At 69.6% G+C, this 25923-nt stretch overlaps 1 protein-coding gene across 1 annotated transcript in view; it reads left to right on the top strand.

Moving 5' to 3' along the window:
• The window catches only part of LOC142823518 (obscurin-like protein 1), a 93994-nt gene that overhangs the window by 27317 nt on the left and 40754 nt on the right, over positions 1-25923 (top strand). Inside the window, 6 exon segments of the mRNA XM_075914613.1 lie at positions 6441-6830; positions 10345-10620; positions 12371-12541; positions 12544-12642; positions 13275-14021; positions 16479-16754. Of these exon segments, the coding sequence (XP_075770728.1) occupies positions 6441-6830; positions 10345-10620; positions 12371-12541; positions 12544-12642; positions 13275-14021; positions 16479-16754 (1959 nt within the window).

Here is a 25923-nt window from a genome sequence, read left to right as displayed (position 1 = left end):
GTCCCCCTCCCCTTCTGCAGTCAGACCCCTCCCCAGACAGGGTCGCAGCACCACACCCAGCCCAACACAGCAGAGTGCAGTGACCGCAGGACTGCAAGAGGGGGCGGCCACGTGCCCCCGTCGGCTCCCACGCCCGGCTCGCCTGTCCGGGCAGAGGCCACCCAGCGCCCTAGCCAGATGCCAAGGCCGGTGACCCAGCTGCAGCCTGTGCTCTGCCAGGGGGCAGGCGCTGCCCTTGCTCTCCTGTCGCTGGTGTGCAGCGGGGTGGGGCGGGGCAGGCTGGTCCCTGAGTGCCTACACCGTGGCTCCAACGCACTCTCAGGGTGATGACATTAGAGATGACGGTTTTCCAAGTCACAGTGTGCTGGGCCTGCTGTGACAGACACTGAGCTCACGACCTGCTACGTGCCAACAGGGTGAGTCCAAACCTATCACGTCGCTACCTGGTGCTTGAAAAGGGCCCATGACAGAAAACGGAAAACCATCGGGAGCCAAATCCTCTGGGAGAATTTAAACAGAACATGAGAATGGCCGGACGGCGTCAGAGCAAAGGCCCGTCCGGCCCAGTGTCCTGTCTGCCCACAGCGGCCAGCGCCAGGTGCCCCAGAGGGAAGGATCACAACAGGGAATCCCCATGTGATCCCTCCCCTGTCACCCATCTGAAGAGAAACAGAGGCTGGGGACACTATTCCTGCCCATCCTGGCTAATAGCCATTGATGGACCCAACCTCCATGAATCTATCTAGCTCTTTTTTGAGCCCTGTTAAAGTCCTGGCCTTCACCGCATCCTCAGGCGAGGAGTTCCACAGGTTGACTGTGCATTGAGTGAAGAAAAACTTCCTTTTGTTTGATTTAAACCTGCTGCCTGTTCATTTCATTTGGTGACTCTAGTTCTTGTATTGTGGGACTTGTTTAAGAACATGGCCGGTGTTTCTGTGATAGTTTTTATTAGATGATCGAGAAGGTCCAGTCCAGAAAGTCAGTGTGACGGACTGGGCCCGGTCTGGGCATGGCCGAGGGCGTCCGCTCAGGGCGAGTTGCTCAAACTCGGGGCTCCTTACAGCCCCAGACTGGAGACCTTCCCAAATAGGCCACAAACCAGTCCCACAGGGCGCTTCAGCTGCCTGCCTGGCCAGCCGGAAGCCTCATGATAAAAACCCCTCTGACACCCCAACTCTTCCTGTGCCCCAGTCAGCCCCGGGCCTGCACACAGGTGAGGGGTTATAGAACCCAAATCTCACCTACCCCCAATGGGTTCTTACAGTCCCAAGGAACCAGCCACAGGTCCCAGGTCAGTTTACACTCTGGACCTCACCCACAAGACCACGCTGAGCCAAACCTTTAGAATCTACAATTGAAAGGTTATTACTAAAGGAAAGAGAAGCCTGAGAGTGAGGTTGTTAAAGGATAGTACATGACATGTATCGAATCTCCCAGTTCTCGGTGCAGGCTCTAGCAGAGATGTTACAGCTGCTGGCTTAAGAGTCTCTGGTTACATCCCATGTCAGGACGGGTCCACGGTTCTTCCCGGCTCGTTGATCCCAGATGCAGCCTTGCAGGGACCAGGAGCTAAACTCAAGACCAGATGGAGGGTGCCACATGGCACTTATAGACCTCCCCTGGCATCTTCCTGGCCAGAGATGGTCACATGGTCCAACGACCTATCCCAGTGTCCCATGCTGGCAGCCCTTCAGTCCTGGCTGGTTTACAGGTATCAGTCCCAGTCCTGGCATCTAGCGCCTCATTGTCACCTCCTAATTAGTACAGCCGCTGGCTGAGCATTGCTGGCCCAGTGCTCTGCCACAGACGCAGAATTTTCCAGCATCCCCGCAGAGCCCATGTGTCTAACTCCACACACAGACGTCCTACAAGCACATGAATAGCACGTGCAGAATCAGTAGAGCAGAAGCTTTCACGTGCCGCTTCCCATGGCCCCTTTGTACCAACTTTCGGGGCAAACACCCCCTCCCAGATGCAACAGTGACCTGTCTGCTCCCCTTGAAATCCAGTAACGTGACAGTCAGCCGTGATGGTTAGAAAACCCAACAACCTGGCTTAGGGGATTGAAAGTAGTGATAACAATTACCTTGTGATTGGGGGGGGTCCACTCGTAGCCACTCCGCTTACTCTGGTTTTGCATTCCCTGGTTGCTTTGTTGTGCTGTGTGCGATTCCTGCTGTCCTATGTGACACAGTGACTCTGTGTGTGTGGGCAGGCGGTGCCCAGCGGGGGATGGGGTCTCTGGGGGAGGCCCATATGGAACAGCCCAAGCTGCCCTGACACCTGAGCTAGGTGGAGTATTCAGGCAGATGACACTTTGCTGGGGAATTTGAACAAAGTGGGAGACAGGGCAGCCCAGGGGCGGGGTGACCAGCTACTGGGAGTGGAAGTTAGTTTTTCAGCTGGCCGGGGGGGCCAGGGCAGGGACACAGAGCGTGGGTTCTGGGCCCCCCTCTTCCCAAGATGAGTTGTACTGCATACTCCTGGGTCTTATAAGAAGTTTGCGCTATGCTGGGTCTCTATGAACCAATAAACCTTGCTGGCTGAGAGTCACATCTGGCTGCAGATGGGGGTGCAGGACTTGGTGATACCTCCACGCTCTGTGACTTTGGCTGTATCTACAGTGTTGGGGTTTTTTTTGGAAAAAGGTACGCAAATTGCAAACCGCAACTTGCATACCTTTTTCCAATTCTTTTTTTGGAAGAGGCTTTTCTGACATTTGCCCCATCTACACAGCAAAATGAGGGCAAAATGAGGAAGACAAAGCTTCCGAAAGAGCGTGTCTGCTCTTTTGAAAAATTTTTTGGAAGAGCAGACATGTTCTCTAGAAGTGACGGAGTTTTTCTGGGATACTTCTGGTATACTGGAAAAGCTCTGGAGAGTAGACATAGCCATATATATACAAGCTAGGATTTGTAGAACATTGATAAGGGAAGCAACAGGACAAAAAGAAGAATCTATGACCAGCAGAATTAAGGAGAATAAGAGGGAGTTTTTACAAGTATATTAGGGTATGTCTACACTACCACCCTAGTTCGAACTAGGGTGGTTAATGTAGTCATTCGAAGTTGCAAATTAAGCCCGGGATTTAAATATCCTGGGCGTCATTTGCATCTTGCCAGGCGCCGCCATCTTTAAATCCCCGTTAGTGCGGACTCTGTGCCCGCGGCTACACGCGGCTACATGCGGCACGGAGTAGGTAGTTCGAATTAGGCTTTCTAATTAGAACTACTGTTACACCTCGTTCCATGAGATACCGGTAAACCTACCGTTCCACGAGGAGTAACGGTAGTTTGAATTAGCCTAATTCGAACTACCTACTCCGTGCCGCGTGTAGCCGTGGGCACAGAGTCCGCACTAACGGGGATTTAAAGATGGCGGCGCCTGGCAAGATGCAAATGAAGCCCAGGATATTTAAAACCCAGGCTTCATTTGCAACTTCGGTTGCCTACATTAACCACCCTAGTTCGAACTAGGGTGGTAGTGTAGACATACCGTTAGGAACTGAGGGTATGTCTACACTACAGCACTAATACGAACTAACTTAATTCGAATTAGTTAATTCGAACTAAGCTAATTCGAACTAGTGCATCTAGACCTGAAAACTAGTTCGAATTAGCATTTTGCAAATTCGAACTAGCATGTCCACATTGAGTGGACCCTGAACCGGAGTTAAGGATGGCCGGAAGCAGTGCCGGCAGGGCATCAGGTTAGGACTTAGAGCGTGGAGCTGCTGTCTCAGGCTAGCCGAGGGCTGTGCTTGAAGGGACCCGACCCCCACCCCGGACAGACAGTTCTCAGGGTTCCTCGCTCATTTGTCTAACTCGATGAGGGACAGCAAAGCAGTCCTGTCTTGGAGTGCCCTGAGTGCCCACACTCGGCACATCACAGCACTCGGCCATCAGCCCGGCTGCACTTGCCGCAGGCTGCCATTCGCGGAGGGGGGTCAATCGGGGGGCTGTCAGGAGAGCTTCCACCCTGAGGAGCCCGCAGAGCCACCCCAGTCCTCCCCATCGGGGGCTCGTACCCCATTCCTCCCTCACCTCCTTCCACTTACCCCTCCCTAGCCCCCCTTCCTCATGTACAAAATGAAGGACACGTGTGTTCAAAAATAGAAACTCTCTTTATTGAACAAATCTCGGAGAGACTGGGAAAAGGAGGCGGGAGAGGGGAAGAGAGAGGGTGGGAGAGGGGAGAGCAACTAAAATGATCAGGGGTTTGGAACAGGTCCCATATGAAGAGAGACTGGTACTTTTCAGCTTAGAGAAGAGGAGATGGAGGGGGGATATGATAGAGGTCTATAAAATCATGAGTGGTGTGGAGAGGGTGCATAAAGAAAAGTTCTTCATTAGCTCCCATAATAGAAGGACTAGAGGACACCAAATGAAATGAATGGGTAGCAGGCTTCAAACTAATAACAGAAAGTTCTTCTTCACAAAGCAAATAGTCAACCTGTGGAACTCCTTGCTTCAGGAGGCTGTGAAGGCTAGAACTGTAACAGAGTTTAAAGAGAAGTGAGATAAAGTCATGGAGGTTGGGTCCATGGAGTGCTATTAGCCAGGGGGTAGAAATGGTGTCCCTGGCCTCTGTGGAAGGCTGGAGATGGATGGCACGAGACAAATGGCTTGGTCACTGTCTTCGGTCCATCCCCTCCAGGGTCCCTAGGGTTGGCCGCTGTCGGCAGACAGGCTACTGGGCTAGATGGACCTTTGGTCTGACCCAGGACGGCCATTCTAAGCTCAGGGCTCAGGGTTGGGGGTCTCACTGGACCCCCTTGATTTTCATGCACACCTGCTCCTGGGTGGCCAGGCTGGCAGCTCTCCTGCCCTCGACGGCCACTTTCCTGTGCCTAGTGCGGAGATCGTGGACGAGGTCCACGATGTTTGCACTAGAGCAGGCGGGCGCCCGCCTCTTGTGGACCCGGGCAGGCTCCCGGGAGCCGCCAGCCGGGTCCTGGGACGAGGCGGAGGGCTGGGTGGCAGTGGGTGGCTGGCTCGAGCCGTGCCAGGTGCAGGGTCTGCTGGCTGGGTGCTGGCAGGCTTGCACCTGGCACGGGCACCGTAGCCAGCCCGTGCCCCTTTAAGGGCTCCGGGGCCGGGAGGGGAGCAGAAGAGTTTCCCTGGTGGTGCCCAGAGTGGCCACCAGGGCAACCTGGGAAGGGCTAGCCTCCCACTAGTTCCAATTAAGTGGCTACATAGCCCTTAATTCGAACTGCTTAATTCGAACTAGGCTTAGTCCTCGTGGAATGAGGGTTACCTAGTTCGAACTAAGCTCTCCGCTAGTTCCAATTAAGGTCAAACTAGCGGTTCGCCTGTGTAGCTCCTATGAAAGTTAGTTTGAACTAACGGCTGTTAACAAGCCGCCTGTTATTTTGAAATCATGGGCGCACTATTTTGCCATCCCTGTAACCCTTGTTCCACGAGGGCTAAGGGATATCTGGAAATAGTGTGTTAGTTTGAAATTGGGTGCTGGAAGGACACACCAGATTTCAAACAAAGCTGTTTCAAAATCGAATCAAAATAAGAGACATCGTTTGTGTAGCACAATTCTTTCGAGTTTAGGGTGCTGTGTAGACGCCCCCTTAGGAAGCTGAACAATGCGATTGCTCCCTTGTTGGGTAGACCTGATAGAATAGTCCATAAGGACGCAGACGAGGCAGAAATGTCCAGTAAATATTTCTGTTCTGTATTTGGGGCAATAACAAAGAATATAGCATCTGATGTGACTGCGTCGCTCTGTCTAGGTGGCAAGAGCACTCTTTCAGAACAGAGCTGGCTAGATCCTTGGAGGTTGGGTCCATCAGTGGCCGTTAGCCAGGCTGGGTAGGGAGGGTGTCCCTGGCCTCTGTCTGTCTGGGAAGGGATCACGTGAGGATCCCTGTTCTGTTCCCTCCCTCTGGGGCACCTGGCCCTGGCCAACAGGACCCCAGGCTGGCTGGACCTTTGGCCTGACCCAGTCTGGCCGCTCTGCTGTTCTATCCCACTAGCATCTCAGGCGGTGCAAAGAGCAGCTCCTACAGCCGCTGGCCCGAGTGACGTGCATTGGGAGGTTCCATAGAGCTGCCGGGGGACGTGCTGGGCTGCTGCTGTCGAGTGTCAGTAGCTGTCGGAGCCGGGAAGGCCCAGAGGCCTGGCACTGAGCGATCCTTTGCCATGACTTGGAAAGGGTCCGTGGGCTCACCGGGTCCTGCTCCTGGCTTTGACCCAGAGCGACACGCTGCAGCAGCCTGGGAGCTGAGCTGCTTTATGAAGGTGCAAGTGTGTAACTAGCCGCTGGGGCGAAGTTTGCACCCTGGCCCCTTTCGAGTCAGGGCAGGCGTTTTCCCGTGAGCGCCAGGCTCCGCCACGATGGATCCGGGGTGTCTGGTGGCCAGTGCAACGGGGGCAGGGCCAACGGTCACAGTGGTCCCTTGTGCCTTCTAACGTATCCGTTGCATGAAGGATTCACCTTCGGTTCCAACCCCAGCCGGGGCCCTGTGGTCGACGGCTGCAAAGACTTAGCAGAACCTGAAGGTCAGTCCCTGAGCCCCCCGCTGAGCCGCCCGTCTCCCCGCCCAGAGCCGCCCGTGCGGATCGTCAGCTCCAACGAGGCGGCGGCGCACGCCTACGTGTCCGGGGCGCGCGTGGTGCTGGCGTGCGAGCTGTCCCGGCCCGACGCCCCCGCCCACTGGTACAAGGATGGGCTGGAGGTGGAGGAGGGCGAGCGCCTGCGCCTGGAGCGGGAGGGGCCCCATCGCCGGCTCCTCATCCCCTCGGCCCGGCCGCAGGACACGGGGGAGTTCGTGTGCGATGCGGGCGGCGACTCCGTCTTCTACAGTGTCTCCGTCACAGGTGGGTGCGCCCGGGTCCCCCGGCGGGTGGGCCCCATAGCCCCAGCCGGCAGGTGGTGACGCCCCCCCGTTGCCCAGCCGGCAGGTGGTGACGTCCCCCCCGTTGCCCAGCTGGCAGGCTGGTGACACCTCTCAACTCTCCTCCCTGTGGCCCCAGCCAGCAAGTCCGCCAGGGGGTGGGGAGTCTCTGGACCCTCAGGAGATGGGGATCGGCCATCTCCCCGCTGTTCCCGGGGTGCAGACTCACAGGCCCGTGCTGCAGCGCCCCACAACTCCCAAGGAGAACCCTTCAGTGGGCCAGCCTCCTTAGGCACCCCAACCCCGGGGTTAGAGCATAGCCCCCTCCGCCTCCTGGGGCCACTTCCCACGGGCCTGGGGGGACACCCCTTCTCGAGGGCCACCCTCGGGTTAGCCCCAGGCGCCTCCATCTCCTGGAACCGCTTCTCCTGGTCTCCCACGCGCCTGGCTCTTGCAAGCCCCCTTCCTCCTCCTGCCCCGGCTAGGGGAGCCAGGGGGCCGCTTTTGAACCAGACCGTCGGGATGTGAGCTCTCTGTCCGGGAAACATGGAGACAATAGCATGGAATGGCCGTGGGAATGGCCGGTGTTTTCTAATAGGTCAGTTGTATTCTCAAGCAAAATGCAGGACAATGTAGCACTTTAGGGTCTGTCTGCACTCCCCCGCTAGTTCGAACTAGGGGGTAATGGAGGCAACCGCACTTGCAAATGAAGCCCGGGATTTGAATTTGCGCTACACGGGGTTCGAACCAGCCGGGATTTAAAAATGGCGGCTCCCCGCTTATGCAAATGAAGCCCGGGAAATTCAAATCCCGGGCTTCATTTGCAAGTGCGGTTTGCCTACATTACCCGCTAGTTCGAACTAGAGTGGTAGTGTAGACAGACCCTGAGAGACTAACACGATGCTTTATTAGATGATGAGCATTCGTGGGTCTGAGGAAGTGGGTCTGGCCCACGAAAGCTCATCACCTAATAAACCAGCTTCTTAGTCTTTAAAGTGCTACATTGTCCTGTGTTTTGTTTCAACTACCCCAGACTAACACGGCTCCATTTCTATCACTAGTTGTATTCTCATGAGTATCGGTGCCCAGCTGCGCACTGCCTGGCTGGCCGATGGCTCAGGCTGCGCGGGCGTCCTCACCGGGACCATGCACGGGACAGGCAGCACCCTGAGATCTGCGTGTGCCTGGGCCAGTACCGCTCCCTGCCGGCCAGTTCCCCCCCAGCCAGTCCTGCTCCTCCTGACCCCCCCAGCCAGCCCCGCTCCCTGCCGGCCAGTCCCCCCCCAGCCAGTCCTGCTCCTCCTGACCCCCCTAGCCAGCCCCGCTCCCTGCCGGCCAGTCCCCCCCCAGCCAGTCCTGCTCCCCCTGACCCCCCCCAGCCAGCCCCGCTCCCTGCCGGCCAGTCCCTCCCCAGCCAGTCCTGCTCCTCCTGACCCCCCTAGCCAGCCCCGCTCCCTGCTGGCCAGTTCCCCCCCAGCCAGTCCTGCTCCCCCTGACCCCCCCCAGCCAGCCCCGCTCCCTGCCGGCCAGTCCCCCCCCAGCCAGTCCTGCTCCCCCTGACCCCCCCCAGCCAGCCCCGCTCCCTGCCGGCCAGTCCCCCCCAGCCAGCCCTGCTCCCTGCCGGCCAGTTCCCCCCAGCCAATCCTGCTCCCCCTGACCCCCCCCAGCCAGCCCTGCTCCCTGCTGGCCAGTTTCCCCCCCTGCAGTCTCCCCTAGCCAGCCCTGCTCCCTGCCGGCCAGTTCCCCCCCCTGCAGTCCCCGCTAGCCAGCCCTGCTCCCTCCCAGCCAGCCCCGCTCCCCCCGGCCAGCCCCACTCCCTGCCACCCAGTTACCCTCCCAGCCAGCCCCACTCTCCCCAGCCAGCCCCACTCCCCCCAACCCCCTCCCCCGGCCAGCCCCGCTCCCTGCCAGCCAGTTCCCCTCACAGCCAGCCCTGCTCTCCCCAGCCAGCCCCACTCCCTGCCAGCCAGTCCCCCCCAACCAGCCCCACTCCCTGCCGGCCAGTCCCCCCCAGCCAGTCCTGCTCCCCCTGACCCCCCCAGCCAGCCTCGCTCCCTGCCGGCCAGTCCCCCCCCAGCCAGTCCTGCTCCCCCTGACCCCCCCCAGCCAGCCCCGCTCCCTGCCGGCCAGTTCCCCCCCAGCCAGTCAGTCCTGCTCCCCCTGACCCCCCCAGCCAGCCTCGCTCCCTGCCGGCCAGTCCCCCCCCAGCCAGTCCTGCTCCCCCTGACCCCCCCAGCCAGCCCCGCTCCCTGCTGGCCAGTTCCCCCCCAGCCAGTCCTGCTCCCCCTGACCCCCCCCAGCCAGCCCTGCTCCCTACCGGCAAGTTCCCCCCCCAGCCAGTCCTCCCCCTGACCCCCCCAGCCAGCTCCGCTCCCTGCCGGCCAGTTCCCCCCCAGCCAGTCCTGCTCCCCCTGACCCCCCCCAGCCAGCCCCGCTCCCTGCCGGCCAGTCCCCCCCCAGCCAGTCCTGCTCCCCCTGACTCCACCCAGCCAGCCCTGCTCCCTGCCGGCCAGTTCCCCCCAGCCAATCCTGCTCTCCCTGACCCCCCCAGCCAACCCAGCTCCCTATCGGCCAGTCCCTCCCCAGCCAGTCCTGCTCCCCCTGACCCCTCCCAGCCAACCCAGCTCCCTGCCGGCCAGTCCCCCCCCCCCCAACCAGTCCTGCTCCCCCTGACCCCGCCCCAGCCAGCCCCGCTCCCTGCTGGCCAGTTCCCCCCCCAGCCAGCCCTGCTCCCTTTGACCCCCCCCAGCCAGCCCTGCTCCCTGCCAGCCAGTTCCCCCCCCTGCAGCCAGCCCCGCTCTCCCCAGTCAGCCCCACTCCCTGCCAGACAGTTCCCCCCCAGCCAGCCCCGCTCCCTGTGACACCCCCCCCAGCCAGTCCTGCTCCCTCTGACACCCCCCCAGCCAGCCCCGCTCCCTGCTGGCCAGTTCCCCCCCCAGCCAGTCCTGCTCCCTCCCAGCCAGCCCCGCTTCCCCCGGCCAGCCCCACTCCCTGCCGGCCAATTCCCCCCCCAGCCAGCCCTGCTCCCTCTGACACCCCCCCAGCCAGCCCCGCTCCCTCTGACACCCCCCCAGCCAGCCCCACTCCCTCTGACACACTCCCAGCCAGCCCCACTCCCTGCCGGCCAATTCCCCCCCCCCCAGCCAGCCCTGCTCCCCCTACCTCCCTCCCAGCCAGCACAGCTTCCCACCATCTGGTTCCCCCCCCAATCTCTCCCAACCAGCCCCGCTCCGTTCCCCCCGCCCCCCATCTTAGATCAAGTGTCCGGTATTCTTTGGTAACCCTGCCCCCAGTCACTCACTGCCGGGTGCTTCTCCACCCGTCTGCAGGCTCTGTGCCCCGGAGCCTGTCAGCTCAGCACCCCCTCTGCTCAGAGCAGCTGTGCCCCCGCTGTGCGTCCCCCCGCCGAGCCGGGGAGTGCAGCTCGCAGGCTGGCAGCGGAGCCCCCGCCCTGGGGCACAGCCACGCCCCTGCTGAGGAAGATCCTGGTCTCCCAGCCCCACAGGTGTGCATCGCCCCGGTGCCCGAGGCCCCGCGGCACCGGGAGCTCCTGGCCGGGCTGCCCCTGCTCCTGCAGTGCGAGCTGTCCGTGCCCGAGGCGCCCGCGCACTGGCTGAAGGACGGGGAGCCGGTGGAGGCGGACGAGGAGGTGGCCCTGCAGGCGGAGGGGTGCACCAGGCGGCTGTTTGTCCGCGCCGCCCGCCCCGCGCACTCCGGGACCTACACCTGTGCAGCAGGCCTGGCGACGCTCAGCTTCACGGTGGCCGTGGCCGGTGAGCAGGGCTGACACCCCCAGGCAGCGGGGTGGGGCTGCGCTGTGCGCCCCGACAGGCAGCGGGGTCCCCCCGAGGCGGGGCCTGTCCCAGCAGGGGCCAGCTCCCAGCCTCGCAGGCAGCGGCCCCGCCGGGTGGCAGGTGTGTGGCAGACCCCTGGCTCCCCTTCCCCCCTTGCCATGGGCCACCAGCCTGCTCAGAGCCCCAGCCAGCCCCGTGCACAGAGCTCTGCCCCGAGCCCTGGCTCTTCCTGCTGCGGGGTGTGTGTGACTGGGGGGGGGGGGTGACTGCGGGGTGTGTGTGTGGGTGACTGTGTGTCGGGGTTCCCCTGCCTCCTGCACCCCCGAAATGGCACGAACAGACTCTACCAGCCAGTAGAACAGAGGGAGTTTATTGCTTCTCCAGGATACAGCACAGCACAGATGGAATCTGGTCCCAGGAACTGGGGCTAGGATGCCTCAGCCCCCCTTGAGATGGGGGAGCCTGGGCCCCTAAATCCCAGCCCCTTCCTTAGGCTGCTTCCTCCATGGGTGTGTCTAGACTACTGAGTTTTGTCGACAAAACTAAACCTGCGTCTACACTAGCGCTGAGTTCTGTCGACATAACGTTGACAGAACTCAGTAGTTTTGTCGATGCTGGTAAACCTCATTTTACGAGGCATAACGCCTTCTGTCGACAGAGTTCTGTAGGGTTGTGTCTAGACTACAGGGTTCTGTCGACAGAAGGTGTTATTGCCTGTAGGGTTGTGTCTAGACCACAGGGTTCTGTCGACAGAAGGTGTTATTGCCTGTAGGGTTGTGTCTAGACCACAGGGTTCTGTCGACAGAAGGTGTTATTGCCTGTAGGGTTGTGTCTAGACTACAGGGTTCTGTAGGGTTGTGTCTAGACTACAGGGTTCTGTCGACAGAAGGTGTTATTGCCTGTAGGTTGTGTCTAGACTACAGGGTTCTGTCGACAGAAGGTGTTATTGCCTGTAGGGTTGTGTCTAGACTACAGGGTTCTGTAGGGTTGTGTCTAGACTACAGGGTTCTGTCGACAGAAGGTGTTATTGCCTGTAGGGTTGTGTCTAGACTACAGGGTTCTGTAGACAAAGCAGCTTGCTTTGTCGACAGAACTGAATGTGTCTAGACGCTCTGTTGACAGATACTGTACGACATCCAAAACTTCAAACCCTGTAGTCTAGACGTACCCCCCGACAGAAACTGCCTCTCCTCCAGCCCTGCCCACCCTCCCCCCCCCCCGCCAGGGGTTGGTCTCCGCCTTCCCCCCTTTGTCTCTCCCTGGGAGGCGACCTGTCGGACAGGTCGGGAGACTCCTGCCTAGTGACTCATCCCTGCCCTGCTGGGCCGTGCTGCAAACAGCCGCCAGTGGGGTCACCCACTGCCCAAGCCCAGCAACCAGCAGGGCCCCCCCAGCACACTGGGTTACAGAGCAGACAGCCCCCCCACTATCTCACAGCATGACTGTGGCGGAGGAGGGGGACTGCGGGTATGTGTGACTGTGTGGGGTGTGATGGAGGGTGTGTGACTGCGGAGGGGGGGTGTGAGAGACCGTGGGGGGGCCGCGTGTGAGACTAGGGAGCTAGGGATTCAAGCAACTGCGGCTCCATCTAACGCAGAACAAGCCGCGTCGCAGGGACTGGCGAAGGCCAGGCTGGGCGCTGCACCCTGCCTTGGGCAGCAAGGGGGCCAGGAGGGTCCCAGCTGGCCCAGCCCCCCCCACCCCCTGAGCCGCCCGTCTCCCCGCCCAGAGCCGCCGGTGCGGATCGTCAGCTCCAACGAGGCGGCGGCGCACGCCTACGTGTCCGGGGCGCGCGTGGTGCTGGCGTGCGAGCTGTCCCGCCCCGACGCCCCCGCCCACTGGTACAAGGACGGGCTGGAGGTGGAGGAGGGCGAGCGCCTGCGCCTGGAGCGGGAGGGCCCCATCGCCGGCTCCTCATCCCCTCGGCCCGGCCGCAGGACACGGGGGAGTTCGTGTGCGACGCGGGCGGCGACTCCGTCTTCTACAGCGTCTCCGTCACAGGTGGGTGCGCCCGGGTCCCCCGGCGGGTGGGTCAGGGCAGCTCTGCCCCGTTGCCCAGCCGGCAGGTCGGTGACTCCTCCCTCCCCCTCCGTGGCCCCAGCCGGCAGGTCGGTGACTCCCCCTTCCCCCCCCCCCGTTGCCCAGCCGGCAGGTCGCTGACTCTCCCCTCCCCCCGTGGCCCCAGCCGGCAGGTCGGTGACTCCCCCCTCCCCTCCCATGGACCCCCCAGCAGGTCGGTGACTCCTCCCTCCCCTTCCATGGACCCCCCAGCAGGTCGGTGACTCCCCCCCCATGGCCCCAGCCAGCAGGTCGGTGACTCCCCCCTCCCCTCCCATGGACCCCCCAGCAGGTCGGTGCCTCTTTTCCTGGTGGGCAGCTGACAGGTGGGCTCTGAGCAGCACACAACCTCCCAGCCCGACCCCTGGGGACCTCTGCCCGCCAGCCCTGGGAGAAGTGGGGCTCAGAGGGGCAGTGACCCCGGAGCTCCCTGGGCGGCTGGTTGAGCGTTTCCTGCCAGCCCAGCCGGTCTCCAGAGCTGGGCTGGGCCCATGGGAGGGGCAGGCCGGGGTCGGTGGAGCAGCCCCTTCCCCGCCCCCCGAGCCCATCCTGCCCCTGGTGCGAACGCCGCAGAGCCCCCGGTGCGGATCCTGCGCCCCTGGAGCGCGCCCAGGAGCGGTGGGTGCTGGCGCCGGAGGCCCTGGAGCTGCGCTGTGAGGTGTCGCGCGCCGAGGCCCAGGTGCGCTGGTTCAAGGACGGGCTGGAGGTGGAGGAGGCGGAGAACCTGCTGCTGCGGGCGGAGGGGGCCCAGCGCTGGCTGCGTGTCCCGCAGACCCGGGCCCAGGACGCCGGCGAGTACGTCTGCGAGGCCGGGGACGAGGCCGTCTCCTTCGACGTCAGGGTGTCAGGTGAGTGGGGTGGCTCCCCCAGCAATGGGCCGAAGTCCGACCCCCGCGGCAGCGTGGCGCCCTCGTGGGGCAGTGGCCGCGTGTTCGCCAGCGGCGCCGTCCATCCGTCCCTCTGCATGCCGGGAGCCAGGGGGTGCTGGCCCTGCGTGGAGCGGGCCGGCGGGGGGGACCCGCATCTCCTCGCTGCCTCCCTTCGCAGAGCCCCCGTGCGGATCCTGCAGCCGCGGCGGGCGCCCCCCGCACTGAGGGCTGCGCTGGGCGAGACGGTGACCCTGGCCTGCGAGCTCTCGCGGGGGGACGTGCCGGTGCAGTGGGAGAAGGACGGTGCCCGGCTGGAGGCCGGTGGCAGCCTGATCCTGGAGGAGGAGGGGGCCGTGCGGCGCCTGGTCATCCCTGCGGCCGGCCCAGAGCATGCTGGGAAGTACGTCTGCCGCGCGGCCGACGATGCCAGGACGTTTGCCGTCCAAGTGTCTGGTGAGTGAGAGGCCGACGCGGGGGCATGCGGGGCCGGCCTGGGCCCTTAAATCGCTGCTGGAGCTCCCCGCGGGGCATGCTGGGCGGCTCGTGGTGCTGCCGAGGGAGGCGGGGGCGCCATGTGCTCCGGATGGCACTATGGGCATGCCACAGTCAGGGCTGGGGATGGATGGGGGGAGGCCGTGCCGCGATCAGGGCGGCGCTGGGGGGGGGGTAAGAGCCGTGCCATCAGGGCCGGAGGAGTGGAGGGGGGGGAGAGCCATACCGTGGTCAGGGCAGCACTGGGGGGGGGGAGAGCCATGCCGTCAGGGCCGGAGGAGTGGAGGGGGGGAGGCAGTACCGCGGTCAGGGTGGCGCTGGGGGGGAGGCCGTGCCGCGGTCAGGGCGGTGCTGGGGGGGAGGCCGTGCCGCGGTCAGGGCGGCGCTGGGGGGGAGGCCGTGCCGCGGTCAGGGCGGCGCTGGGGGGGAGGCCGTGCCGCGGTCAGGGCGGCGCTGGGGGGGGGAGGCCGTGCCGCGGTCAGGGCGGCGCTGGGGCGGGGAGGCCGTTGCCGCGGTCAGGGCGGCGCTGGGGGGGGGAGGCCGTACCGCGGTCAGGGCGGCGCTGGGGGGGGGAGGCCGTACCGCGGTCAGGGCGGCGCTGGGGGGGAGGCCGTACCGCGGTCAGGGCGGCGCTGGGGGGGGGAGGCCGTGCCACGGTCAGGCCGGCGCTGGGGGGGAGAGGCCGTACCGCGGTCAGGGCGGCGCTGGGGGGGGGAGGCCGTACCGCGGTCAGGGCGGCGCTGGGGGGGGGGAGGCCGTACCGCGGTCAGGGCGGCGCTGGGGGAAGGAGGCCGTACCGCGGTCAGGGCGGCGCTGGGGGGGGAGGCCGTGCCGCGGTCAGGGCGGCGCTGGGGGGGGAGGCCGTGCCGCGGTCAGGGCGGCGCTGGGGGGGGAGGCCGTACCGCGGTCAGGGGCGGCGCTGGGGGGGGGGGGGCCGTGCCGCGGTCAGGGCGGCGCTGGGGGGGGGGGCCGTGCCGCGGTCAGGGCGGCGCTGGGGGGGGGGGCCGTGCCGCGGTCAGGGCGGCGCTGGGGGGGGGGGGCCGTGCCGCGGTCAGGGCGGCGCTGGGGGGGGGGCCGTGCCGCGGTCAGGGCGGCGCTGGGGGGGGGGCCGTGCCGCGGTCAGGGCGGCGCTGGGGGGGGGAGGCCGTGCCGCGGTCAGGGTGGCGCTGGGGGGGGGAGGCCGTGCCGCGGTCAGGGTGGCGCTGGGGGGGGAGGCCGTGCCGCGGTCAGGGCGGCGCTGGGGGGGGGAGGCCGTGCCGCGGTCAGGGCGGCGCTGGGGGGGGGAGGCCGTGCCGCGGTCAGGGCGGCGCTGGGGGGGGGGAGGCCGTGCCGCGGTCAGGGCGGCGCTGGGGGGGGAGGCCGTGCCGCGGTCAGGGCGGCGCTGGGGGGGGGAGGCCGTGCCGCGGTCAGGGCGGCGCTGGGGGGGGAGGCCGTGCCGCGGTCAGGGCGGCGCTGGGGGGGGGAGGCCGTGCCGCGGTCAGGGCGGCGCTGGGGGGGGGAGGCCGTGCCGCGGTCAGGGCGGCGCTGGGGGGGAGGCCGTGCCACGGTCAGGGCGGCGCTGGGGGGGAGGCCGTACCGCGGTCAGGGCGGCGCTGGGGGGGAGGCCGTGCCGCGGTCAGGGCGGCGCTGGGGGGGGGGGAGGCCGTACCGCGGTCAGGGCGGCGCTGGGGGGGGGGAGGCGTGCCGCGGTCAGGGCGGCGCTGGGGGGGGGGGAGGCCGTACCGCGGTCAGGGCGGCGCTGGGGGGAGGCCGTGCCGCGGTCAGGGCGGCGCTGGGGGGGAGGCCGTACCGCGGTCAGGGCGGCGCTGGGGGGGAGGCCGTGCCGCGGTCAGGGCCGGAGGAGTGGGGGGGAGGCCGTTCCGCCATCAGGGCTGGAGGAGCGTGGCGGGGGAGGGGAGGGGAGCCGTCCTTGTCAGCCCAGGGCCCCGTCCCCCTCTCTGGTCTTAGCCAGGCTGCCGGGAGCGCCCCGCTCTGCCGTCTGCAGCCGGTGCTGCCCCCCCCCCCCGCCGTGCGGCGGAGCCCGGGTCTCTCGACGTCCGTGTCTGGGCGGCTGGGGTTGCCATTGTCGCCTCCAGAGCCCCCTTGGCTTGGGACCTCAGCCCCACAGGCGGGAGCCCTTCTCCCGGCCCCCGGGAGCCATGCAGCTTGCCGGTGGCTGCCCCGTGGGTGCCAGGGCCCAGACACTGCCCCGGGCGTGGCCCCTTCTCGCCCATCTGGTCCCGGCTGCCAGCCTGTGTCCGGCCTGGCCTGGCGCCTCTGAGCAGCCGGCCCCGGGCCCTTCCTGGGACGTGTCAGGGGCCCTGGGGAATCTCTTTGCTCAGCCCATGTCGCTGCCCTCCGGCCCGCCGCGCTCTGGGTCAGGGCCCCTGTGGCGGGCAGTTCCACAGGTTGCTCAGCCCCCGCTCTCTCTGCCGCCAGAGCCGCCCGTGACCATCCTGGGGCGGGGGGAGCTGCAGACCCAGCGCCGCTGCCGGCTCGCGGACGACCTGGTGCTGGAGGTGCGGCTCTCCCAGGCCCACGGGCAGCTGAAGTGGTACAAGGACGGCGAGAAGCTGCAGGACACGGGCCGGGTGCGGCTGGAGGAGGACGGGGCGCGGCGCTCGCTGGTCATCCTGGGCGTGGAGAGCCGGGACGCCGGCGAGTATCTGTGTGACAGCCACAGCGACAGCCTCATCTTCTACGTCACCGTGGAAGGTACGGCAGGGCCCCGCGCTGCCCCCCCCGCTGCCCGGCCCCCCGTGCTGCCCGGCCCCCCGTGCTGCCCGGCCCCCCCCGCGCTGCCCCCCCCGTGCTGCCCGCCCCCCCCGCGCTGCCCGGCCCCCCCCACTCTGCCCCCCCCCGCGCTGCCCGGCCCCACCCTGCGCTGCTCCCCCCGTGCTGCCCGGCCCCCCCCCGCGCTACCCCCCCCGCGCTGCCCGCCCCCCCCCACTCTGCCCCCCCCGCGCTGCCTGGCCCCCCCCCGCGCTGCCCCCCCCAGGCTGCCCGGCCCCCCCCGCGCTGCGCCCCGTGCTGCCCGGCCCCCCCCGCGCTGCCCCCCCCCGTGCTGCCCGGCCCCCCCGCACTGCCCCCCCCGCGCTGCCCCCCCCGCTGCCCGGCCCCCCCCGTGCTGCCCGCCCCCCCCGTGCTGCCCGGCCCCCCCCGCGCTGCCCGGCCCCCCCGCACTGCCCCCCCCGCGCTGCCCCCCCCCGCTACCCGGCCCCGCTGCCCGGCCCCCCCCCGCACTGCCCGGCCCCCCCCCGCGCTGCCCCCCCCGCTACCCGGCCCCGCTGCCCGGCCCCCCCCCGCACTGCCCGGACCCCCCCGCGCGGCCCCCCCGCGCTGCCCCCCATGCTGCCCGGCCCCCCCGCACTGCCCCCCCGCACTGCCCGGCCCCCCCGCGCTGCCCCCCCCGCGCTGCCCAGCCCCCCCGCGCTGCCCCCGGCCCTACGCTGCCCCCCGCGCTGCCCGGCCCCCCGCGCTGCCCCCGGCCCTACGCTGCCCCCCCCCGTGCTGCCCGGCCCCCGCGCTGCCCCCGGCCCTATGCTGCCCCCACCCGCACTGCCCCTGGCCCTACGCTGCCCCCCCCGCGCTGCCCGGCCCCCCCGCGCTAACCCCCTGCTGCCCTCCCCAGGCTGCTCTGTGAGTGAGGGGCTTAGGCTGCTGAGGTAAGGTGGGTGGGGGTGGGTGGTTTAGGGGAGTGGGGTGGGGGTTACAGGCTGCTCTGGGGGTGGGAGGTTAGGCGGGGGGGTGGGGGGTTACAGGCTGTTCTGTGTTGGGGTGGGGAGGGTTAGGTGGGTGAGGGGAGGTCACAGGCTGCTCTGTGTGGGGGTGGGGGTTAGGCGGGTGGGGTGGGGGGTTAGGCTGCTCTGTGTGGGGGTGGGGTGTTAGGCGGGCGGGGTGGGGGTCACAGGCTGCTCTGTGTGGGGGGGGGTTAGGCGGGTGGGGTGGGGGGGTCACAGGCTGCTCTGTGTGGGGGGTGGGGGGTTAGGTGGGTGGGGTGGGGGTCACAGGCTGCTCTGTGGGGGGGGGTCATACGGGCGGCCTTGGGGGTATTTGCCCGGCTTGGGAGGGTCTAGGCGGTGCCGACCGGGAGTTTGGGAACCCCCTTTCCCCGGCGTGCGGCGCGGCGGTCCTGGGGGGAGGCCCTGCGCTCCATGGGAACCCCCTTTCCCCGGCGTGCGGCGCGGCGGTCCTGGGGGGCAGGCCCTGCGCTCCATGGGAACCCCCTTTCCCCGGCGTGCGGCGCGGCGGTCCTGGGGGGAGGCCCTGCGCTCCATGGGAACCCCCTTTCCCTGGCGTGCGGCGCGGCGGTCCTGGGGGGAGGCCCTGCGCTCCATGGGAACCCCCTTTCCCTGGCGTGCGGCGCGGCGATCCTGGGGGGAGGCCCTGCGCTCCATGGGAACCCCCTTTCCCCGGCGTGCGGCGCGGCGATCCTGGGGGGAGGCCCTGCGCTCCATGGGAACCCCCTTTCCCCGGCGTGCGGCGCGGCGGTCCGGGGGGGAGGCCCTGCGCTCCATGGGAACCCCCTTTCCCCGGCGTGCGGCGCGGCGGTCCTGGGGGGAGGCCCTGCGCTCCATGGGAACCCCCTTTCCCCGGCGTGCGGCGCGGCGGTCCTGGGGGCAGGCCCTGCGCTCCATGGGAACCCCCTTTCCCCGGCGTGCGGCGCGGCGGTCCTGGGGGGAGGCCCTGCGCTCCATGGGAACCCCCTTTCCCTGGCGTGCGGCGCGGCGGTCCTGGGGGGAGGCCCTGCGCTCCATGGGAACCCCCTTTCCCCGGCGTGCGGCGCGGCGGTCCTGGGGGGCAGGCCCTGCGCTCCATGGGAACCCCCTTTCCCCGGCGTGCGGCGCGGCGGTCCTGGGGGGAGGCCCTGCGCTCCATGGGAACCCCCTTTCCCCGGCGTGCGGCGCGGCGGTCCTGGGGGGAGGCCCTGCGCTCCATGGGAACCCCCTTTCCCTGGCGTGCGGCGCGGCGGTCCGGGGGGCAGGCCCTGCGCTCCATGGGAACCCCCCTTTCCCGGCGTGCGGCGCGGCGGTCCTGGGGGGAGGCCCTGCGCTCCATGGGAACCCCCTTTCCCCGGCGTGCGGCGCGGCGGTCCTGGGGGAGGCCCTGCGCTCCATGGGAACCCCCTTTCCCTGGCGTGCGGCGCGGCGGTCCTGGGGGGAGGCCCTGCGCTCCATGGGAACCCCCTTTCCCCGGCGTGCGGCGCGGCGGTCCGGGGGGCAGGCCCTGCGCTCCATGGGAACCCCCTTTCCCCGGCGTGCGGCGCGGCGGTCCGGGGGGCAGGCCCTGCGCTCCATGGGAACCCCCTTTCCCCGGCGTGCGGCGCGGCGGTCCTGGGGGGCAGGCCCTGCGCTCCATGGGAACCCCCTTTCCCCGGCGTGCGGCGCGGCGGTCCTGGGGGGAGGCCCTGCGCTCCATGGGAACCCCCTTTCCCCGGCGTGCGGCGCGGCGGTCCTGGGGGGAGGCCCTGCGCTCCATGGGAACCCCCTTTCCCTGGCGTGCGGCGCGGCGGTCCTGGGGGCAGGCCCTGCGCTCCATGGGAACCCCCTTTCCCTGGCGTGCGGCGCGGCGGTCCTGGGGGCAGGCCCTGCGCTCCATGGGAACCCCCTTTCCCTGGCGTGCGGCGCGGCGGTCCTGGGGGGAGGCCCTGCGCTCCATGGGAACCCCCTTTCCCTGGCGTGCGGCGCGGCGGTCCTGGGGGCAGGCCCTGCGCTCCATGGGAACCCCCTTTCCCTGGCGTGCGGCGCGGCGATCCTGGGGGCAGGCCCTGCGCTCCATGGGAACCCCCTTTCCCCGGCGTGCGGCGCGGCGGTCCCTGGGGGGAGGCCCTGCGCTCCATGGGAACCCCCTTTCCCCGGCGTGCGGCGCGGCGGTCCTGGGGGGAGGCCCTGCGCTCCATGGGAACCCCCTTTCCCTGGCGTGCGGCGCGGCGGTCCTGGGGGCAGGCCCTGCGCTCCATGGGAACCCCCTTTCCCTGGCGTGCGGCGCGGCCGGTCTGGGGGCAGGCCCTGCGCTCCATGGGAACCCCCTTTCCCTGGCGTGCGGCGCGGCGGTCGGGGGGGAGGCCCTGCGCTCCATGGGAACCCCCTTTCCCCGGCGTGCGGCGCGGTGGTCCTGGGGGGAGGCCCTGCGCTCCATGGGAACCCCCTTTCCCTGGCGTGCGGCGCGGCGGTCCTGGGGGCAGGCCCTGCGCTCCATGGGAACCCCCTTTCCCCGGCGTTCGGCGCGGCGGTCCTGGGGGAGGCCCTGCGCTCCATGGGAACCCCCTTTCCCCGGCGTGCGGCGCGGCGGTCCTGGGGGGAGGCCCTGCGCTCTATGGGAACCCCCTTTCCCCGGCGTGCGGCGCGGCGGTCCTGGGGGCAGGCCCTGCGCTCCATGGGAACCCCCTTTCCCCGGCGTGCGGCGCGGCGGTCCTGGGGGGCAGGCCCTGCGCTCCATGGGAACCCCCTTTCCCTGGCGTGCGGCGCGGCGGTCCTGGGGGCAGGCCCTGCGCTCCATGGGAACCCCCTTTCCCTGGCGTGCGGCGCGGCGGTCCTGGGGGGCAGGCCCTGCGCTCCATGGGAACCCCCTTTCCCCGGCGTGCGGCGCGGCGGTCCTGGGGGGAGGCCCTGCGCTCCATGGGAACCCCCTTTCCCTGGCGTGCGGCGCGGCGGTCCTGGGGGGAGGCCCTGCGCTCCATGGGAACCCCCTTTCCCCGGCGTGCGGCGCGGCGGTCCTGGGGGCAGGCCCTGCGCTCCATGGGAACCCCCTTTCCCCGGCGTGCGGCGCGGCGGTCCTGGGGGGAGGCCCTGCGCTCCATGGGAACCCCCTTTCCCTGGCGTGCGGCGCGGCGGTCCTGGGGGCAGGCCCTGCGCTCCATGGGAACCCCCTTTCCCCGGCGTGCGGCGCGGCGGTCCTGGGGGAGGCCCTGCGCTCCATGGGAACCCCCTTTCCCCGGCGTGCGGCGCGGCGGTCCGGGGGGCAGGCCCTGCGCTCCATGGGAACCCCCTTTCCCTGGCGTGCGGCGCGGCGGTCCTGGGGGCAGGCCCTGCGCTCCATGGGAACCCCCTTTCCCTGGCGTGCGGCGCGGTGGGTCCTGGGGGGAGGCCCTGCGCTCCATGGGAACCCCCTTTCCCCGGCGTGCGGCGCGGCGGTCCTGGGGGCAGGCCCTGCGCTCCATGGGAACCCCCTTTCCCTGGCGTGCGGCGCGGCGGTCCTGGGGGCAGGCCCTGCGCTCCATGGGAACCCCCTTTCCCCGGCGTGCGGCGCGGTGGTCCTGGGGGGAGGCCCTGCGCTCCATGGGAACCCCCTTTCCCTGGCGTGCGGCGCGGCGGTCCTGGGGGCAGGCCCTGCGCTCCATGGGAACCCCCTTTCCCTGGCGTGCGGCGCGGCGGTCCTGGGGGGAGGCCCTGCGCTCCATGGGAACCCCCTTTCCCCGGCGTGCGGCGCGGCGGTCCTGGGGGGAGGCCCTGCGCTCCATGGGAACCCCCTTTCCCCGGCGTGCGGCGCGGCGGTCCTGGGGGGAGGCCCTGCGCTCCATGGGAACCCCCTTTCCCTGGCGTGCGGCGCGGCGGTCCTGGGGGGAGGCCCTGCGCTCCATGGGAACCCCCTTTCCCAGGCGTGCGGCGCGGCGGTCCTGGGGGGAGGCCCTGCGCTCCATGGGAACCCCCTTTCCCCGGCGTGCGGCGCGGCGGTTCTGGGGGGAGGCCCTGCGCTCCATGGGAACCCCCTTTCCCCGGCGTGCGGCGCGGCGGTCCTGGGGGGAGGCCCTGCGCTCCATGGGAACCCCCTTTCCCTGGCGTGCGGCGCGGCGGTCCTGGGGGGAGGCCCTGCGCTCCATGGGAACCCCCTTTCCCTGGCGTGCGGCGCGGCGGTCCTGGGGGGAGGGCCTGCGCTCCATGGGAACCCCCTTTCCCCGGCGTGTGGCGCGGCGGTCCTGGGGGGAGGCCCTGCGCTCCATGGGAACCCCCTTTCCCCGGCGTGCGGCGCGGCGGTCCTGGGGGGAGGCCCTGCGCTCCATGGGAACCCCCTTTCCCCGGCGTGCGGCGCGGCGGTCCTGGGGGCAGGCCCTGCGCTCCATGGGAACCCCCTTTCCCTGGCGTGTGGCGCGGCGGTCCTGGGGGCAGGCCCTGCGCTCCATGGGAACCCCCTTTCCCTGGCGTGCGGCGCGGCGGTCCTGGGGGGAGGCCCTGCGCTCTATGGGAACCCCCTTTCCCCGGCGTGCGGCGCGGCGGTCCTGGGGGCAGGCCCTGGGCTCCATGGGAACCCCCTTTCCCCGGCGTGCGGCGCGGCGGTCCTGGGGGGAGGCCCTGCGCTCCATGGGAACCCCCTTTCCCCGGCGTGCGGCGCGGCGGTCCTGGGGGCAGGCCCTGCGCTCCATGGGAACCCCCTTTCCCCGGCGTGCGGCGCGGCGGTCCTGGGGGCAGGCCCTGCGCTCCATGGGAACCCCCTTTCCCCCGGCGTGCGGCGCGGGCGGTCCTGGGGGGAGGCCCTGCGCTCCATGGGAACCCCCTTTCCCTGGCGTGCGGCGCGGCGGTCCTGGGGGCAGGCCCTGCGCTCCATGGGAACCCCCTTTCCTGGCGTGCGGCGCGGCGGTCCTGGGGGCAGGCCCTGCGCTCCATGGGAACCCCCTTTCCCTGGCGTGCGGCGCGGCGGTCCTGGGGGCAGGCCCTGCGCTCCATGGGAACCCCCTTTCCCCGGCGTGCGGCGCGGCGGTCCTGGGGGGAGGCCCTGCGCTCCATGGGAACCCCCTTTCCCGGCGTGTGGCGCGGCGGTCCTGGGGGGAGGCCCTGCGCTCCATGGGAACCCCCTTTCCCCGGCGTGCGGCGCGGCGGTCCTGGGGGGAGGCCCTGCGCTCCATGGGAACCCCCTTTCCCCGGCGTGCGGCGCGGCGGTCCTGGGGGGAGGCCCTGCGCTCCATGGGAACCCCCTTTCCCTGGCGTGCGGCGCGGCGGGGTCCTGGGGGGAGGCCCTGCCGCTCCATGGGAACCCCCTTTCCCCGGCGTGCGGCGCGGCGGTCCTGGGGGGAGGCCCTGCGCTCCATGGGAACCCCCTTTCCCCGGCGTGCGGCGCGGCGGTCCTGGGGGGAGGCCCTGCGCTCCATGGGAACCCCCTTTCCCTGGCGTGCGGCGCGGCGGTCCTGGGGGGAGGCCCTGCGCTCCATGGGAACCCCCTTTCCCCGGCGTGCGGCGCGGCGGTCCTGGGGGGAGGCCCTGCGCTCCATGGGAACCCCCTTTCCCCGGCGTGCGGCGCGGCGGTCCTGGGGGCAGGCCCTGCGCTCCATGGGAACCCCCTTTCCCGGCGTGCGGCGCGGCGGTCCTGGGGGCAGGCCCTGCGCTCCATGGGAACCCCCTTTCCCTGGCGTGCGGCGCGGCGGTCCTGGGGGCAGGCCCTGCGCTCCATGGGAACCCCCTTTCCCTGGCGTGCGGCGCGGCGGTCCTGGGGGGAGGCCCTGCGCTCCATGGGAACCCCCTTTCCCCGGCGTGCGGCGCGGCGGTCCTGGGGGGAGGCCCTGCGCTCCATGGGAATCCCCTTTCCCTGGCGTGCGGCGCGGCGGTCCTGGGGGCAGGCCCTGCGCTCCATGGGAACCCCCTTTCCCTGGCGTGCGGCGCGGCGGTCCTGGGGAGGCCCTGCGCTCCATGGGAACCCCCTTTCCCTGGCGTGCGGCGCGGCGATCCTGGGGGGAGGCCCTGCGCTCCATGGGAACCCCCTTTCCCTGGCGTGCGGTGCGGCGGTCCTGGGGGGAGGCCCTGCGCTCCATGGGAACCCCCTTTCCCCGGCGTGTGGCGCGGCGGTCCTGGGGGCAGGCCCTGGGCTCCATGGGAACCCCCTTTCCCTGGCGTGCGGCGCGGCGGTCCTGGGGGGAGGCCCTGCGCTCCATGGGAAACCCCTTTCCCCGGCGTGCGGCGCGGCGGTCCTGGGGGGAGGCCCTGCGCTCCATGGGAACCCCCTTTCCCCGGCGTGCGGCGCGGCGGTCCTGGGGGGAGGCCCTGCGCTCCATGGGAACCCCCTTTCCCCGGCGTGCGGCGCGGCGGTCCTGGGGGGAGGCCCTGCGCTCCATGGGAACCCCCTTTCCCCGGCGTGCGGCGCGGCGGTCCTGGGGGGAGGCCCTGCGCTCCATGGGAACCCCCTTTCCCCGGCGTGCGGCGCGGCGGTCCTGGGGGGCAGGCCCTGCGCTCCATGGGAACCCCCTTTCCCTGGCGTGCGGCGCGGCGGTCCTGGGGGGAGGCCCTGCGCTCCATGGGAACCCCCTTTCCCCGGCGTGCGGCGCGGCGGTCCTGGGGGGAGGCCCTGCGCTCCATGGGAACCCCCTTTCCCCGGCGTGCGGCGCGGCGGTCCGGGGGGGAGGCCCTGCGCTCCATGGGAACCCCCTTTCCCTGGCGTGCGGCGCGGCGGTCCGGGGGGGAGGCCCTGCGCTCCATGGGAACCCCCTTTCCCTGGCGTGCGGCGCGGCGGTCCTGGGGGGAGGCCCTGCGCTCCATGGGAACCCCCTTTCCCCGGCGTGCGGCGCGGCGGTCCTGGGGGGAGGCCCTGCGCTCCATGGGAACCCCCTTTCCCCGGCGTGCGGCGCGGCGGTCCTGGGGGCAGGCCCTGCGCTCCATGGGAACCCCCTTTCCCTGGCGTGCGGCGCGGCGGTCCTGGGGGGCAGGCCCTGCGCTCCATGGGAACCCCCTTTCCCTGGCGTGCGGCGCGGCGGTCCTGGGGGGAGGCCCTGCGCTCCATGGGAACCCCCTTTCCCCGGCGTGCGGCGCGGCGGTCCTGGGGGGAGGCCCTGCGCTCCATGGGAACCCCCTTTCCCCTGCCGTGCGGCGCGGCGGTCCTGGGGGGAGGCCCTGCGCTCCATGGGAACCCCCTTTCCCTGGCGTGCGGCGCGGCGGTCCTGGGGGGAGGCCCTGCGCTCCATGGGAACCCCCTTTCCCCGGCGTGCGGCGCGGCGGTCCTGGGGGCAGGCCCTGCGCTCCATGGGAACCCCCTTTCCCCGGCGTGCGGCGCGGCGGTCCTGGGGGGAGGCCCTGCGCTCCATGGGAACCCCCTTTCCCCGGCGTGCGGCGCGGCGGTCCTGGGGGGAGGCCCTGCGCTCCATGGGAACCCCCTTTCCCCGGCGTGCGGCGCGGCGGTCCTGGGGGGAGGGCCCTGCGCTCCATGGGAACCCCCTTTCCCCGGCGTGCGGCGCGGCGGTCCTGGGGGCAGGCCCTGCGCTCCATGGGAACCCCCTTTCCCCGGCGTGCGGCGCGGCGGTCCTGGGGGGAGGCCCTGCGCTCCATGGGAACCCCCTTTCCCCGGCGTGCGGCGCGGCGGTCCTGGGGGGAGGCCCTGCGCTCCATGGGAACCCCCTTTCCCTGGCGTGTGGCGCGGCGGTCCTGGGGGGAGGCCCTGCGCTCCATGGGAACCCCCTTTCCCCGGCGTGCGGCGCGGCGGTCCTGGGGGGAGGCCCTGCGCTCCATGGGAACCCCCTTTCCCTGGCGTGTGGCGCGGCGGTCCTGGGGGCAGGCCCTGCGCTCCATGGGAACCCCCTTTCCCCGGCGTGCGGCGCGGCGGTCCTGGGGGGAGGCCCTGCGCTCCATGGGAACCCCCTTTCCCCGGCGTGCGGCGCGGCGGTCCTGGGGGGAGGCCCTGCGCTCCATGGGAACCCCCTTTCCCCGGCGTGCGGCGCGGCGGTCCTGGGGGGAGGCCCTGCGCTCCATGGGAACCCCCTTTCCCTGGCGTGCGGCGCGGCGGTCCTGGGGGGAGGCCCTGCGCTCCATGGGAACCCCCTTTCCCCGGCGTGCGGCGCGGCGGTCCTGGGGGCAGGCCCTGCGCTCCATGGGAACCCCCTTTCCCTGGCGTGCGGCGCGGCGGTCCTGGGGGGAGGCCCTGCGCTCCATGGGAACCCCCTTTCCCCGGCGTGCGGCGCGGCGGTCCTGGG

Source organism: Pelodiscus sinensis, unplaced genomic scaffold (assembly GCF_049634645.1).
Source record: "Pelodiscus sinensis isolate JC-2024 unplaced genomic scaffold, ASM4963464v1 ctg188, whole genome shotgun sequence".
In the NCBI taxonomy this organism is placed as follows: Eukaryota; Metazoa; Chordata; order Testudines; family Trionychidae; genus Pelodiscus; species Pelodiscus sinensis.
Note: the sequence above shows the minus strand (reverse complement) of the source record. Positions and strands in the feature narration are given on the sequence as shown.